The 14,842-nt window shown below is 40.9% G+C and overlaps 1 protein-coding gene and 1 non-coding gene across 2 annotated transcripts; one reads left to right on the top strand and one right to left on the bottom strand.

Annotated features, from left to right (window-relative positions):
* Window positions 1–4,989: 4,989 nt before the first annotated feature.
* On the bottom strand, window positions 4,990–5,922 carry LOC133246864 (olfactory receptor 6B1). Its single transcript, XM_061415441.1, has one exon. The coding sequence runs from the start codon at window positions 5,920–5,922 to the stop codon at window positions 4,990–4,992; it is 933 nt and encodes a 310-aa protein (XP_061271425.1).
* Window positions 5,923–11,184: 5,262 nt separating this feature from the next.
* Window positions 11,185–11,257, top strand: TRNAV-AAC (transfer RNA valine (anticodon AAC)). The gene has a single exon. It is a non-coding gene; the product is annotated as a tRNA-Val (tRNA).
* The last annotated feature ends 3,585 nt before the right edge of the window (window positions 11,258–14,842 follow it).

Raw genomic sequence — 14,842 nt, 5'->3', positions numbered from 1 at the left:
CCCCTGAAGAAGGAAATGGCAACTCACTCCAGTATTCTTGCCTGGAGAACCTCATGAACAGAGGAGCCTGGTGGGCTACAGCCCATGGGGTCACAAAATGTTGGACCTGATTTGAGCAACTAACACACACTATGGAACACAGTATGGAGCTGCTTCAAAAAACTAAAAATAGAATAACCATATGACCTAAAGAAAATAAAAACTAATTTAAAAAGATACATGCATCCAAATGATCATACCGGCATTATTTACAATAGCCAAGATATAGAAGCAATGTAAATGTCCATCAATAGATGAACGGATAAAGATGCCGGGTATGCACACACACACACACACACACACACACACACACACACACACACACAATGCACTACTGCTTAGCCACAGAAAAGAATGAAATTCTGCCATTTGCAATAATGTGGATGGACCAAGAGAGTATTATGCTTAGTGAAGTAAGTCAGACAAAGACAAATAAATACACTGTGTTGTCATTTATACGTGGAATCTAAAAAATAAAACACTCTCCCTTAGTTTAGCTTACATTAGCTGTGTTAATCAGGCATCAACTCTATTCCAGCGGCTGTTAGAATCTAGGAAAACAAAGATGAATGAGATGAGTTCCTGTTCCTTTGATATCAAAAAGAGAACACAGAACAGCTGATTGTGCATCAGACAGGAAGTGCAGGCACTTGTTGTTAAGATTCTTGAAAGAGATTCAGGAAACAGCCTGAACAAGACAGGCATGCCTAAAAGAGCATGCTGTGTTTTATAAACTATAAGACGTTTGAGAACAAAAGTGCTAGGTGGGAATATCTGGCCCTGATGCGGGAGAAGTGGATGCTGATGGGCAAGAATGGGCAGGACATCAGAGAGCTTCATGACCAAGCTAAGGATGTCGTCTTTGGAGACGGTGAAGAGAAACAATGAAGTGTTTTAAAGAGGAGAGCGACAGGAGCACAGTAGTGTTTTCATTTAGGGGGGAATTATTTTATCTAGGAAACAAGGAACACAGCATTTATTAAGTAGAAAAACAGAAGAATATATCAAGTAAATATGTATAAATAGATAGCTAATGGGAAGCTGCTGTATAACACAGCGAGTTCAGCTCTGCTCTGTGATGACCTAGAGGGGTGGGATGGGAGGGGATATAGGTATACATACATCTGCTTCGCTTTGTTGTACAGGAAAAACTAAAGCAATTGCACTCCAATTAAAAATAAATTTAAAAAAGAAAATATTAGGTAAGAAAAAAAATGGAGGAGGACTAGAGGGAAGTGGAAGAGACATAAATGCTTGAAATGCATCCACTCCTAGATAAACACTTCTAATTTTGTATCTGTATCTCTAGATATTTCTCTTTTCAGATTGTCATTGGCCACATGATCTCAGCCCACCATGGGGACATTTCCGTGCCTCAGTCTAATCATGAATCAAAAGGGAAATGCTCCAAATGTCAAATATGTTTCATGTAGAGTTATAATAGCTGCTTTAGTATGCTCTCAGTTCTGCGCCCTCCTGTTACCATGACAACCTGTTCAGCAAAAGGCAAGGTTGATGAAGTTGTTTTGATCCAGAAGCTTTGCCTCACTGTTTGAGGCTTCATATTTTTTAATACCAAATAAACCACAGATAGCATTTGTTTATACTCTGTTATAAATTAGAAATATTAACTTACCTAAATTTCATATTTTAATATAGCATGTTTATCTATGTATACATTTATGGTGTCATAACCAGCCCAACTCCCAGAGGCTTCTGGGTCTCAAAAGAATCTGGCAATAAACAAAAGGGAAAAAGGAAAACCATATTACACCAAGGCAGAATAACAATTTTGCTATTCTTTGTTATTCTGCCTTAGCATAATATCACAAGTACAAAATGTAAGAATCAGGTTAAAGAAATAGCTGCCTAGCTCTCTAAAACACTATTGGGTTATTAAACCTTCATTTGATTAATATTTGATCTATCTACTCTCATCCCTGCAGTCTGGAAATTATTAATGCTCCTTCTTTCATCTCTTTTCAAAAAAGTATACATATGCCATATATTCCTGCATTTAATGGGATCATGCTGTACATCATTTTTGTAATTACTTATTTGCAAACTGCTTTTTACTCAATAGTATAATGTGAGTTATACTATCAATAAAAAAATCCCATGCCACTTTTTTAGCTACAATATTTTCCATCACGAGGACGTTTTACTCTATCCAACTCTATTTTTTTTTGACATGCTGGGTTTTTTCATTTTTTTCTGTTATAAACAACATTGTAATGAACATCCCCCTGATTATTCCCATATGGATGCATTTCCTTAATCATGTCCAACTCTTTGTAACTTCATGGACTGTATAGTCTATGGAATTCTCCAAGCCAGAATACTGGAGTGGGTAGCTATTCCCTTCTCCAGGGGATCTTCCCAACCCAGGGGTCAAATCCAGGGCTCCTGCATTGCATGCAGATTCTTTACCAGCTGAGCCACCAGTGAAGCCCAGTATAAATGTCTAAACTGGAATTATTATACTACAAGTTTTACTTCACTTCCAGTATTATTAGCCTTCTTCATGTAACATGCTACTCTGGTTCTCACTACAAGCTCCTGTACTCAGTACATGTTTTGCCTATAAAGCTTTGCCTGACACAAAAATAAAAACAATCCTTTAAGTAAGAACACTTACTCTGTGCTGCATACTGATTAAGTACTTATATTTACTTATCTTCAAACCAATGCAACAGAGTAGGCTCAGTTTTGAGCCTCATTTTACAAATGAGAAAACAGACACAGAAAGACTAAACTTGCCCAAGTTTACACAGCAGGAACTAGTTTCAAAGTGGGAACCCAGAACCTGTGCTTTTCAGTCACTGCATTTTATTTAGCATGACTGTCTATCTTCTCATTATTCAGGCTTTGTGTAAAATATTACCTCCTCATAGGCATTCCTAGACCATTGTTACTAAAGTATTCCATCATCAACAAGTCTACAAATAATAAATACTGGAGAAGGTGTGGAGAACACTCCTACTCTGTTGTTGGGAATGTTAATTGGTGTAGTCATTCTGGAGAACAGTATGCAGATTCCTTTAAAAGCTAAAAATAAAGCTACCGTATGATTATTTTTAAATGAATGTGGTTATGTTAAACTTCATTTTAATGTGCATTTCCTCACTTTATGTTTTTTGTAAGGGTTTATTACTTGGTGCTTATTTTATATTTTAGACTATAGAAATGATGTTAGACAAAAAGCAAATTCAAGCGATTTTTTATTCCAGTTAAAAATAGGTGATAAAGCAGAGGAGACAATTAGTATCATCAACAATGCATTTGGCCCAGAACTTCTAACAAATGTACAGTTCAAGAAATTTTGCAAAGGAAATGAGAGCCTTGAATGTGAGGAGCATAGTGGCCGGCCACCAGAAGTTGACAATGACTGACTGAGAGTGTCATAGAAGCTGATCCTCTTACAACTATGTGAGAAGTTGCCGAAGAATTCAACGCCGACCATTCTATGGCAATTCAGCACTTAAAACAAATTGGAAAGGTGAAAAGGCTCGATAAGTGGCTACCTCATGAGTTGATTGAAAATCAAAAAACAAAAAATCATTGTTTTAAAGTGTTATCTTTCTTCTATAAGCAAATAAGGTAATTATATGAATCAATATGGGGCGTCACAGGTGGCGCAGTGGTAAAGAATCTGCCTGTCAATGCAGGAGACATGTGTTAATCCTAGAATCACGGAGATCCCCTGGAGTAGGAAATGGCAACCTACTCCAGTATTCTTGCCTTGAAAATTCCATGAACAAAGGAGCCTGGCAGGCTACAGTCCTTGGGGTCGCAAAGAGTTGGACATGACTGAGCACACAGTACACACAATAGAACATTTAAATTCGTACTGACATCAGCATGTTACATTGAATACAGTTTAAAGTATAGCTCCCTTTGCCTTTGTCAGAACTATGAACCAAGAGTGGGCATATCCGTATACACTTCTGCAGGTGTGTGGGCTCACTTTATCAAAAAGGTAAAGCTTACATGGGTAGGGTGTCAGATAAAGAAGGAGGAGAGGAGAGAGTCACTGTGGTATAGGATGAAAATCTGTTAATTCCCAAGACCGGGCTGGCTACTTGTATATGAGGTAAGAGAGTGAGGCCAGAGGAAGTAAAAGAAAGCTGAAGAGGACTGAGAGAAGACTGAGACCAGAAGGAAAGAGGACTATGAGCGCAAGCTTCCTACAGCAAGTAATAAATGTGATGATACTCATTTACTTCTCAGCGATCATGTGTTCATCCACTGGAGGATACAAATAAATATGCTGTGACTGCTAGGAAGGAAATATGAAGTTCAACACAAAACAACTGAATAAGTTATATAAGAAAACCAAATGTAAACTATAAAAGGTACAGTTCACTTATAGGTGACACCTTGCAGATAACAGAAAGCACTCCAGCTATTTTGAAGCAGAAGGGTATTTTAATGCAGGGAAATGGGTGTTTACAACAAGTGTTGAAAGAGGCTAGAGACTGTTCCTCTAGTCTTTGCCACCGAGATTGACTCCTGGCATCAAAGCCACAATGGGATTATTAAAGGAGCAGCTACCTCTGTCTCAGTCAGGAAGCAGAGAAGTCAGGAAGCCATCACCAAATCTGATTCCCTGGAGAGTATAGTACTTGCTAGATCCTAAAACAGCTAATTCATATGCTGCCATCTCTCTCTCCCACTCAACTCAGGAATTTACTCACAATCTTAGAAACCCCATTTTGGATCACAGTAAAAGAGAACACACTGTTCAAAGGGCATGCCCTTAAAACACAGCCCACAGGCGCAGATGTAGATCTCAGGACACAACCAAGAGCCGGTGGTTAATGTGGATCTGGTGAGGTCACATTAACATGAGTAATATGTTAATATCCAGCTGCAGCATTAAAGGAGAAAGGATGGGGGTTGAAGAGCAGGCTCCAAATCAAATTACTTCTTCTAATCACTTGTAACAGACTAGTCAGATCTGGCCTGGCAATAAGCCAGCTTCTTCACTGCCTCTTTGACCTCTCGGTTCCTTAGACAATAAATGAAAGGGTTGAGGGCAGGGGTGACAATGGCATAGAAGATGGAAATAACTTTGTTCATGTTGAAGGCGTGAATGGCTCGGGGCCGGGCATACATGAAAATTGTAGCTGAGTAGAAGATGGTGACCACCACGAGGTGGGAGGCACAAGTAGAAAACGCCTTCTGCTTGCCCGTGGGCATGCGTAGAACGGTGGCCAGGATGCATCCGTAAGACAGAATAGTGACAGTGAGCGGGAGGAGGAAGATGACCAGTGCCAGGACAAAGTCCACCAGCTCAGCTGTGGACATGTCTGTGCAGGAGAGGTTAAGTACTGGAGAGATGTCGCAGAAGAAATGGTTGATGACATTAGGGCCGCAGAAGCTGAGGCGAGAGATGAAGTATGTCTTAGCCAAGGAGATGCCAAAGCCAATGGTCCAGGAACCGAGAGCCAGGCGGAAGCAGAGCCCATGGCTCATTATGGTGGGGTAGTGTAGTGGGCGGCAGATGGCCACGTAACGGTCGTAGGCCATGGTGGCCAGGAGCACGCATTCCGTGCACATGAGTGCAATGAAGAAGTAAAGTTGTATCATGCAGTGAGCGAAGGAGATGCTTTTGCTCACGGACCAAAAACTAAACAGCAACTTGGGTACAGTCACAGAGATGTACCAGGTCTCCAAGAAGGACAAGTTGGCCAGGAAGAAGTACATGGGCTTGTGCAGGGGCCGGTTCTGCTGCACCAACAGGATGATGGTCACATTCTCAGCCACTGTCAGAATATAGGCCATGAGGAATATGAGGAACACTGCTGCACGCATGCCCCAGCTCCCAGGGAATCCCACCAGGATGAACCTGGTGACCCGTGTCTGGTTTTCCACTTCCATATTGGAAACACAGGGCTTAACTCTCCTGGGAGAAAAAATTACTGGTCAGATTCCATGGTCCATTTGGAACCTTCCATCTTTTGCCTTCTTTGACTAGTAACAACAGTAACATCATTTTTAATAGTGCATTATAGGTTAGATCATACACTGGGTACATTATGTACACAATGTAATTTGATTCTCACATAGTCTTTTTATACATCTTAGTAATGAAGAAATTGAGTTTTAGAGAAGTATTAGTAACCTACCACATTCCCACTGGTAGCAGGGCAGGAATCACATTCAAGTCTAAGTCTAAACACCATGCTGTATCTATTACCCTACACTGCCTTTCACAACCACATCCAAATTAAACAGTATCAAACAACCATGTTCCACATTACCATTGCCAACTGTGAAGGATACACCTGGCCTTCCTGGCCTACCACCCACCCAGAGCGCTGGAAGTTCTGCCTTTACAATGCTTTTCCCCCTGTACTATCCATGGAGACAGAGTGAAACCTGTCATTGTCTGCGAGGTACATGAGACGGTGAAGTGGGGAGAGTTAGGCTTTCCAGTATTAAAAACCTGGACCTCAGTCTTAAATTGCTATATGAACCTTAAAATCTTATCATCTCCAAAACCCAATTTCCTCTTCTGCAAGTGCAAATATTAATATTCATTTAGCTTATGTCAATGTGGATCAAAACCCAAATGAAATAATGTAAGTAAAATTGTATATAAAGTAAAATTTATAAACATATAAATGACAGTAAATGTGAAAGGGCTACTCTCCCATCTCAGGGCCTTAAAAGATAAGATGGGCTCACAGGAGCGAGGAGAGTGACTGCTGTGGACCAAGCAGAGTAGTAAGTGGACATGAGCTTCCTCTTGTGGAGACTGAAGTCCTTGGGGGTGGAGGTAAAAGTCTCTTGGAGGAGATTTTCTTTAATCAGCAAATAATAAGAAATACATAATAAAATTTGAGACATTTTCTATGAAGGTTAAAAAACAGAAATGATACATGTGTGATTGGGGAATGCCTCTTTGATCTCTGAGGAGGTGATATTTGCACAGAGGAGGATGCCAGAGCCAACAGCCTTCTGAAGAGTGAGGTGGGAGAGAGCTGCACTGAGATGAGGCCGTGCCTGCTGTGATGGAGGGAGAAGAAATGAGGACTAGGGGGGAAAGGCAAGCAGGGCCAGCACGTGTAAGACCCCACAGGTCATAACAGGGGATCTGAATAGTGGTCTAAATACCATGAGAAGCAAGTGAAAGACTTAAAGCTGAATAGGAGCACAGTATGACTCACGCTTGGAAAGATTTCAAGACTGTGGGAGCAAGAGTGGGAGTTGTGAGATTGCGGGTGGCTACTCAAAGGTGACAGTGACCTTGAAAACCTTGTTTCACGGAAGTGAGGGGACTCCAGATGTATGTTAAAAGCATCTTTAATGGTAATTGATGGATTAAATATGGGAGGAAAGAGAAGAGAGAAATCAAGGAGGAATTTCAGGTATATGGCTCACTATATGGAAGTGATGCCATTTACTGTAATGGGAAAAACTTTGGTGTTTACAGACACATTCCTCATAGTTGAAGAGATGGCAATGGGCAAGAATCTGTTAGGGTTTTGTTCTGATGAGTTTTAACATGAAGCCTGAACAATATTCCAGAATATTGTTCAGAATATTGAACAGAATATTGTTCAATATTTTCCAGAATATTCTCTAATAATCATTTATCAGTTATTACTAGGTGCTGGGAAACTTGCTAAGTATTTTTCAAATATGCCGTTAAATACACAAAACAAATAAATGAGGCACTGTTACTCTAATTTCACAGAGGACACTTTAGTTTAGACTGATTAAGTAACATTTCCAAGTTTGAGAGTGATGAAACCAGAATTAAAGTGAAGACACCATCTGTCTGACTACAAAAGCACAGCCTCAACCACAATGCTGTCTCACATATAGATAAGGAATACCAGATTTTTCACTCAACACCACTTTTTAAATATTTAAAATGTCTGATAATTTTAGGAAATATTCTACAATTGTACTGAAATTTCATTATTGGCACAGGCTATTAAAGATGAGCCCAAATTTTTACAAATGTGACAGACTGCATGTTCAATTACACATATGAAACAGAAATGAATATATAGAAATGCTTGGTAAATGTATCAGAGGAGAGAAAATCATTACAATAAAGATAAGTTTGACAATAAAAATGTCAGAGATATTTTAGGCAGATGAAACAGAGTGAACAAAGGCAAAGAGATATGAAATAGCCTGACATTTTCAGGGAAGCATCTCATTAAGACCTATTTCCTCTGTGAGTGGGAAAATTATAAGTTAATAAATGAATAGAAACTTGAAGAGAAAAGGGGGATGGGAGAGAGAGAGCAACGGCCTAGGGAAAGAGAAGAAGAGATAAAATAGTGTTAAGGACCAGATTGTAGATTCCTTCATATGAAATGCTGCTGCTATGTCACGTCAGTCGTGTCCGACTCTGTGAGACCCCATAGACGGCAGCCCACCAGGCTCAGCCGTCCCTGGGATTCTCCAGGCAAGAACACTGGAGTGGGTTGCCATTTCCTTCTCCAGTGCATGAAAGTGAAAAGTGAAAGTCAATTCGCTCAGTCGTATCCGACTCTCAGCGACCCCATGGACTGCAGCCTACCAGGCTCCTCTGTCCATGGGATTCTCCAGGTGAGAGTACTGGAGTGGGGTGCCATCGCCTTCTCCTCATATGAAATATTAAGGTATTTAAGAGTTATTCTATATTATAGACAATATGCAATCATTGAATGTTTTCAGCAGCTGATAACATCCTCACATTGCACCCTGGTTTTTGTTATGGGGGGCATGGATTTGGTTGGGTCAGGGTTGCCAAATCAGAGATTAAAGCACTAGTTGGAATACAACTTCATAGCCAACAAAGACACACACAAAGAAAAGAAAAATCACCCCAGTTATAGCATTTATTAAAGAAAAGAAGACAAACATATGCAGACATACTTGTTCACAAGTTATATGAGTAAATTTACACTCCTAGAGGAGGCTCAACAACCACAACAGATTTCCTTATTTCTCACCCACTAAACGAAGGGTGCGAGCACTAACCATTGCACATGAATAGGAGGGCTTGACCACACACGTTTTCAATGTATGATTTTACCATAAACTTTGTGGACATTTACACTCATGGTGGTTTCTACTCCACTACGGTGTACTCAAATTTGTTACCCCCTCATTTGAGACTTTTACCAATGATCCAGAATCAAGCATTTTAGCTTCTTCTCTCCATTCTTGTGCCTGCTGAGTGTACACTTCTGCTTAACTCTGTATGGATTCTGTACAAGGGTAGGATCCAAGTAATCCAGATATGATAGAAACATAACCTCCTTCCCTGTCAAGACAGCAGCAGTTTTTGTAGCCACCATCACAAATGAATTGCCAGGAAGATGCAGCAGCAAAATTGCTGTCAGAAGGCATAATAAGAAACTGCAGGCTGGGATCAGAGCCTGGGGTTTTCATTTCTGACCCAGTATCAAGAGATACCCCTCAAACGTAGTAGGAGGAATGTGCTCTCCGCATATCTGGCTGTACTTAGAGTTCAAAAGACGAGATTATGACTGTGACTGATTGCTGGAGATTGAGAGTGGATAGAAGGAAGACATGTGACAACAGAATTAAATGTTTGGTATTTAAACGTCACTGTGCCATATGAACCTGAAACAGAGCTGAAATTTCATTATAGGCACAAGCTATTAGAGATGAGTCCACATTTTAAGAAATGTGACATAGATACATATTCTATCATACATGTAAAACAGAAATGAACATACAGAAATGCTTGGTAAATGTATCAGAGAGGAGATAATCATTAGACTGAGTCCTAAAAAATAAAATGATATTCTGAGAAGGGACTCTTACCTTGGCTCAGCAGCCTCTAAATGGCTGGGATATGAAAAGAAATTCTTCACTGATTCTAAAATAGGAAGAAGTAGAAAAGAAAGATTCAGGTATTGGGTAGATGTGAAAAGCACACTCTCTAAACATACAAAGGGTGAATGGCCACAGGTTACCCAGCTGCTTCCAAACTGATAGTCAGGACTAGAGGAGAGGTGAGCCCTGGACACTGGGAACACATCTGTGCCTGATGTGGCTCCAGGATGGCTCTCCCAGTATCCTGGGGCCAGAGCACCCATTGCCTCCCTGCAGGAAGCTGCAGTGGTCTTAGGCACACCACACTGTGAAGATCTTTGGATTCTGAGAGCTTTATACGGTTTTAAGACTTGCCCTACATCTCTGCAAACACCCAGGAGAAAAGCACTTTGACAAGGCAGTTCACGTCTCTTGTGGGAGCCATGAGAAATTTCTATTTGCCTATTGTGGTAATCTAACTTATTTTATACAGTATTAGTTCCAGAGGGGAAAGAAATCCATGCTTTGAAAAGAACCACCTGTGAATTTAGTCTTTGCTGAAGCACAAAGAGAAAAAAAAATTACTACTTTTAAATCTATCTGTAGATTTTCAGGATGGCCTGTGGCTCAGATGGTAAAGAAATTACCTGCAATGCAGGAGACCCGGGTTTGATCCCTGGGTCAGGAAGATGGCAACACACTCAGTATGCCTGCCTGGAGAGTTCCATGGAAGAGCCTGGTGGGCTACAGTCCATGGGGTCGCAAAGAGTTGGCCACAACTGAGGGACTAACACTCATTTTTCATAGATTTTTCAATTATTATTCAATCTTCAGTTACTTAAAACAGGACAATCATATCAGTACTCCATGGGAGATACTAATATCTAAAGTAAACATACTGCTACATTTCAGTAAAATTTTAAATAAAGGTTTTTGTTTAAATGCTTCTGCTGTAATTGTGTGCTAAATAAATTTATCATAATGGGATCATTAGTTCGTCAGCTGCCTTTGAGAACCACTTGACCAGTATTTCATGTTCTAGGACAAAATTTTAGTTTACTAAAATCACTTCTCTGAAATCTGAAGAACTCTTAAATAACCCTCACAGAAGCAAAAGCTGTCTAATTCATTGGGGTTTCATGAAATGAAAACCGGAGATATTAGTAGTTATAAGCAATTCAGCCCTCCAATGTGTCTATGATAATTAAACAGGCTTTAACACAGTTTATAGGGCTGAAGTATGAATAGAGATCAAACAGTGATAACACCCATATACTGGACTACTGCTTAGCAATAAAAAAAAAAAAAAAAAGAACTGTTCTTTACCATTAAAAATCTAGACATAATATGCAGGTTTCCGTGGTGTAGTGGTTATCACGTTCGCCTAACACGCGAAAGGTCCCTGGTTCGAAACCAGGCGGAAACAACACTGGTAGGCATCCTTATTTTGGGCCTTCCCTGAGACTCAGACAGTATAGAGTATGCCTGTAGTGTGGGAGGCACTGGTTCAATCCCTGGGTTGGGAAGATCCCCTGGAGAAGGAAATGGAACACAACAGATACAAGATGACAGCTGAAGGGCCTCAGGACCTGAGGGAAAACAGGACAGAGAGTGAGTTCCCTGGGTTTCCTTAACGCTTCCCACATACCCTGGACAGAGATCTGTAAAAGTATCCAACCTGCAACTGTCAGCCAATACATATATATCTCCAAGAAAAGACTGTATAGCTGAATTCTAGAATAAGATAGTGTCAGCGTGTCATGGAATATAGCCAGTTTGTATCTCAAGAACTCCTCCTACCTATTTGAGATCATTTGTATGGAATTCTGACCCTAAACGTCTTGTGTAAAGACACAGACACAGTAATTCATAGAACACTCTGACGACAGACATTCCCAATCTTTGGAGGAGAAGCGTGCTCCCGTTCTCAGTCTCCCTGGCACACTGCCACCACAGCAGGTGGCCAGAACCGGGTTAGCACAGATACTGTCTGGCGGACCCTCTGTCATTTCTTTCCATTAGTGCCCGCCACATCATGATATATTTAAGATCCATTTGGGAAAACTGTCGATGATATCAAATGATACATTTGGGGGGATGTCAGTTGTTCTAGTATTTTAGGATAAAAGGATTCAGGATAAATAGGATTTGAAAGAAGTGTCTTATTTTTAGTTGTTGCAATTTAGTTTTTATACTTCAGCTCTATTAACTGTTCTTTACCACTAGCACCACTTGGGAAGCCCTTGAAAGTAAGTGAAAGTCTCTCAGTTGTGTCCAACACTTTGTGACCCCATGGACTTTAGCTTGCCAAGCTCCTCTGCCCGTGGAATTCTCCAGACAAGAATACTGGAGTGGGTTGCCATTCCCTTCTCCAGGAGATCTTCCCAACCCAGGGATCGAACACAGGTCTCCTACATTACAGGCAGATTCTGTACTGTCTGAGCCACCAGGGAAGCCCAAGAATACTGGAGTGGGTAGCCTATCCTTTCTCCAGGGGATCTACCTGACCCAGGAATCAAACCAGGGTCTCCTGCTTTGCAGGTGGATTCTTTACCAGCTGAGCTACCAGGGATGCCTTTTAAAGCCCTTATTCCCTTATATACATCCTTTCCCACCCTCTTGCTTCCCAGTCTTTTCAGTCTGGTTGTTGGCTGTCTTGACTCTTAACCCTAGTGTCAGGCTGCCATACTTTTGCCTTTAAATATTTTCAGCAAATGCCACCTGGAAAGCCATCCCAGTCCTGATAATACAAGTCCTGAGTCAGTAAAACAAAGGCCAGCTTTATGCCAGCTCTTCAGGTAGCTGCCAGACATGTTGAAACAGCCAAAATTCTTTGAGTAAGGTCCAGATTGCTGTTTTTTACTGGCAACCTGCACCAGGAGTATAGACTGTAACCTTCATGGCTGTCACCAATTTGGGAGGTGAGAGGTAATAAGTGGGCAGCTGAAATACCCCAGTATATTTTACCGTAATGCAGCATTTTCAGTTTTTATTCATCTTTCCCCTTTTATAGTCAGGTTTTTTTTTTTTACCAGATTTCAGAGTTCTGCAAAGGTTAATTCCAAAAGTTTTTGCCAGCTTATTGGCTGTTTTGTGGAGAAATAAAGTCTTGGAATTCCCTACTCAACAATTTTCAGTAATGTTTACAAAAATATCATTACCTTAAATATGTATATAATCTGTATTTATTTATATAAATATTTATACATTTAATTAATCTACATATTTAAATACCAACCCCATGAACAGTATGAAAAGGCAAAAGGATAGGATACTGAGAGAGGAACTCCCCAGGTCGGTAGGTGCCCAATATGCTACAGGAGATCAGTGGAGAAACAACTCCAGAAAGAATGAAGGGAAGGAGCCAAAGCAAAAACAATACCCAGTTGTGGATGTGATTGCTGATGGAAGCAAGGTCCGATGCTGTAAAGAGCAATACTGCATAGGAACCTGGAATGTTAGGTCCATGAATCAAGACAAATTGGAAGTGGTCAAACAGGAGATGGCAAGAGTGAACGTCAACATTCTAGGAATCAGTGAACTAAAATGGACTGGAATGGGTGAATTTAACTCAGATGACCATTATATCTACTACTGTGGGCAAGAATCCCTTAGAAGAAATGGAGTAGCCATCATGGTCAACAAAAGAGTCCAAAATGCAGTACTTGGATGCAATCTCAAAAACAACAGAATGGGGGTACTCTTTCTGCCCCCTTCTGATGCCTATGTCAGAAGCTTTTTCTATCTCCTTTATACTTTAATAAAACTTTATTACACAAAAGCTCTGAGCGATCAAGCCTCGTCTCTGGCCCCGGATTGAATTCTTCTCCTCCGGGGGCCAAGAATCCCGGTGTATTCGCGTGATTCAGCAACAACCTTTCATCCTGGGGGCTCGTCCGGGATCCTTCAGGACAAGATGGGAGCTAACAATTCCAGCCTCACTCCTTTGAACTGTATCCTGAAAAACTGAGATAGATTTGATCCCCAGGGCTTAAAGAAGACACACCTGGTCTTCCTATGTGATACTGCATGGCCACGTAATTGATTTAAAGGATGCCTTCTATTCAGTGCCTTTGGCAGAAGAAAGTCAATTTCTATTTGCCTTTGAAGACCCTACGAAGCCAGCTTCTCAGTTAACCTGGACAGTTTTGCCCCAGGGATTTTGTGACAGTCCTCACTTATTCGGACAAAGTTTGTCTCGGGATCTACAAAACTTTAATAGCTCTGAAGCAGTGGTGTTACAATATGTAGATGATATTTTGCTCTGTGCTGAGACAGAGGAAGCTTGTTCGCGAGCCTCAGAAGATCTTAAACTTTCTGGCAGGCTGTGGTTACAAGGCATCAAGAGAAAAGGCTCAGCTTTGTCAACCATTGGCTAGATATCTGGGCCTAATCATATCAGAAGGGACTAGGGCCATAGGCCCTGAGAGAATTAAACCTATACTGAATCATCCCCTACCTATGACTTTAAGACGATTGAGAGGATTTTGGGGAATCACAGGTTACTGTCGCATTTGGATTCTGGGTTACGGGGAACTTGCCCAGCCTTTATATAAACTTATAGCTGAAACTCAGCAGGCCCAAACCGACAAACTGGTTTGGTCTCCAGAAACTCAAAAGGCTTTTAAGGTTCTTCAGACTGCTCTCCTGCAAGCTCCAGCTCTGAGCTTACCCACAGGGTCAGAATTTGTTTGTCACTGAAAGAAAAGGTGTGGCATTGGGAGTTTTGACACAACCCCAAGGGCCTCACCAGCAACCTATTGCTTATCTAAGCAGAGAATTAGATGTAGTTTGCAGTGGGTGGCCCCACTGCCTAAAAATAATTGGGGCAGCGGCTTTATTAGCACCTGAAGCTTTAAAAATAATTAATGGACGAAGCCTTACTGTACTGACTTCTCACGATGTGAGTGGAATCTTAAATTCTAAGGTTAATATTTGGATGACAGACAGTAGGCTTCTTAAGTATCAGTCATTGTTATTAGAAGGACCAATAACTAAGCTTAAAGTTTGT

The sequence above is a fragment of the Bos javanicus genome, chromosome 4, assembly GCF_032452875.1.
Source record: "Bos javanicus breed banteng chromosome 4, ARS-OSU_banteng_1.0, whole genome shotgun sequence".
Taxonomy (NCBI): domain Eukaryota; kingdom Metazoa; phylum Chordata; class Mammalia; order Artiodactyla; family Bovidae; genus Bos; species Bos javanicus.
Note: the sequence above shows the minus strand (reverse complement) of the source record. Positions and strands in the feature narration are given on the sequence as shown.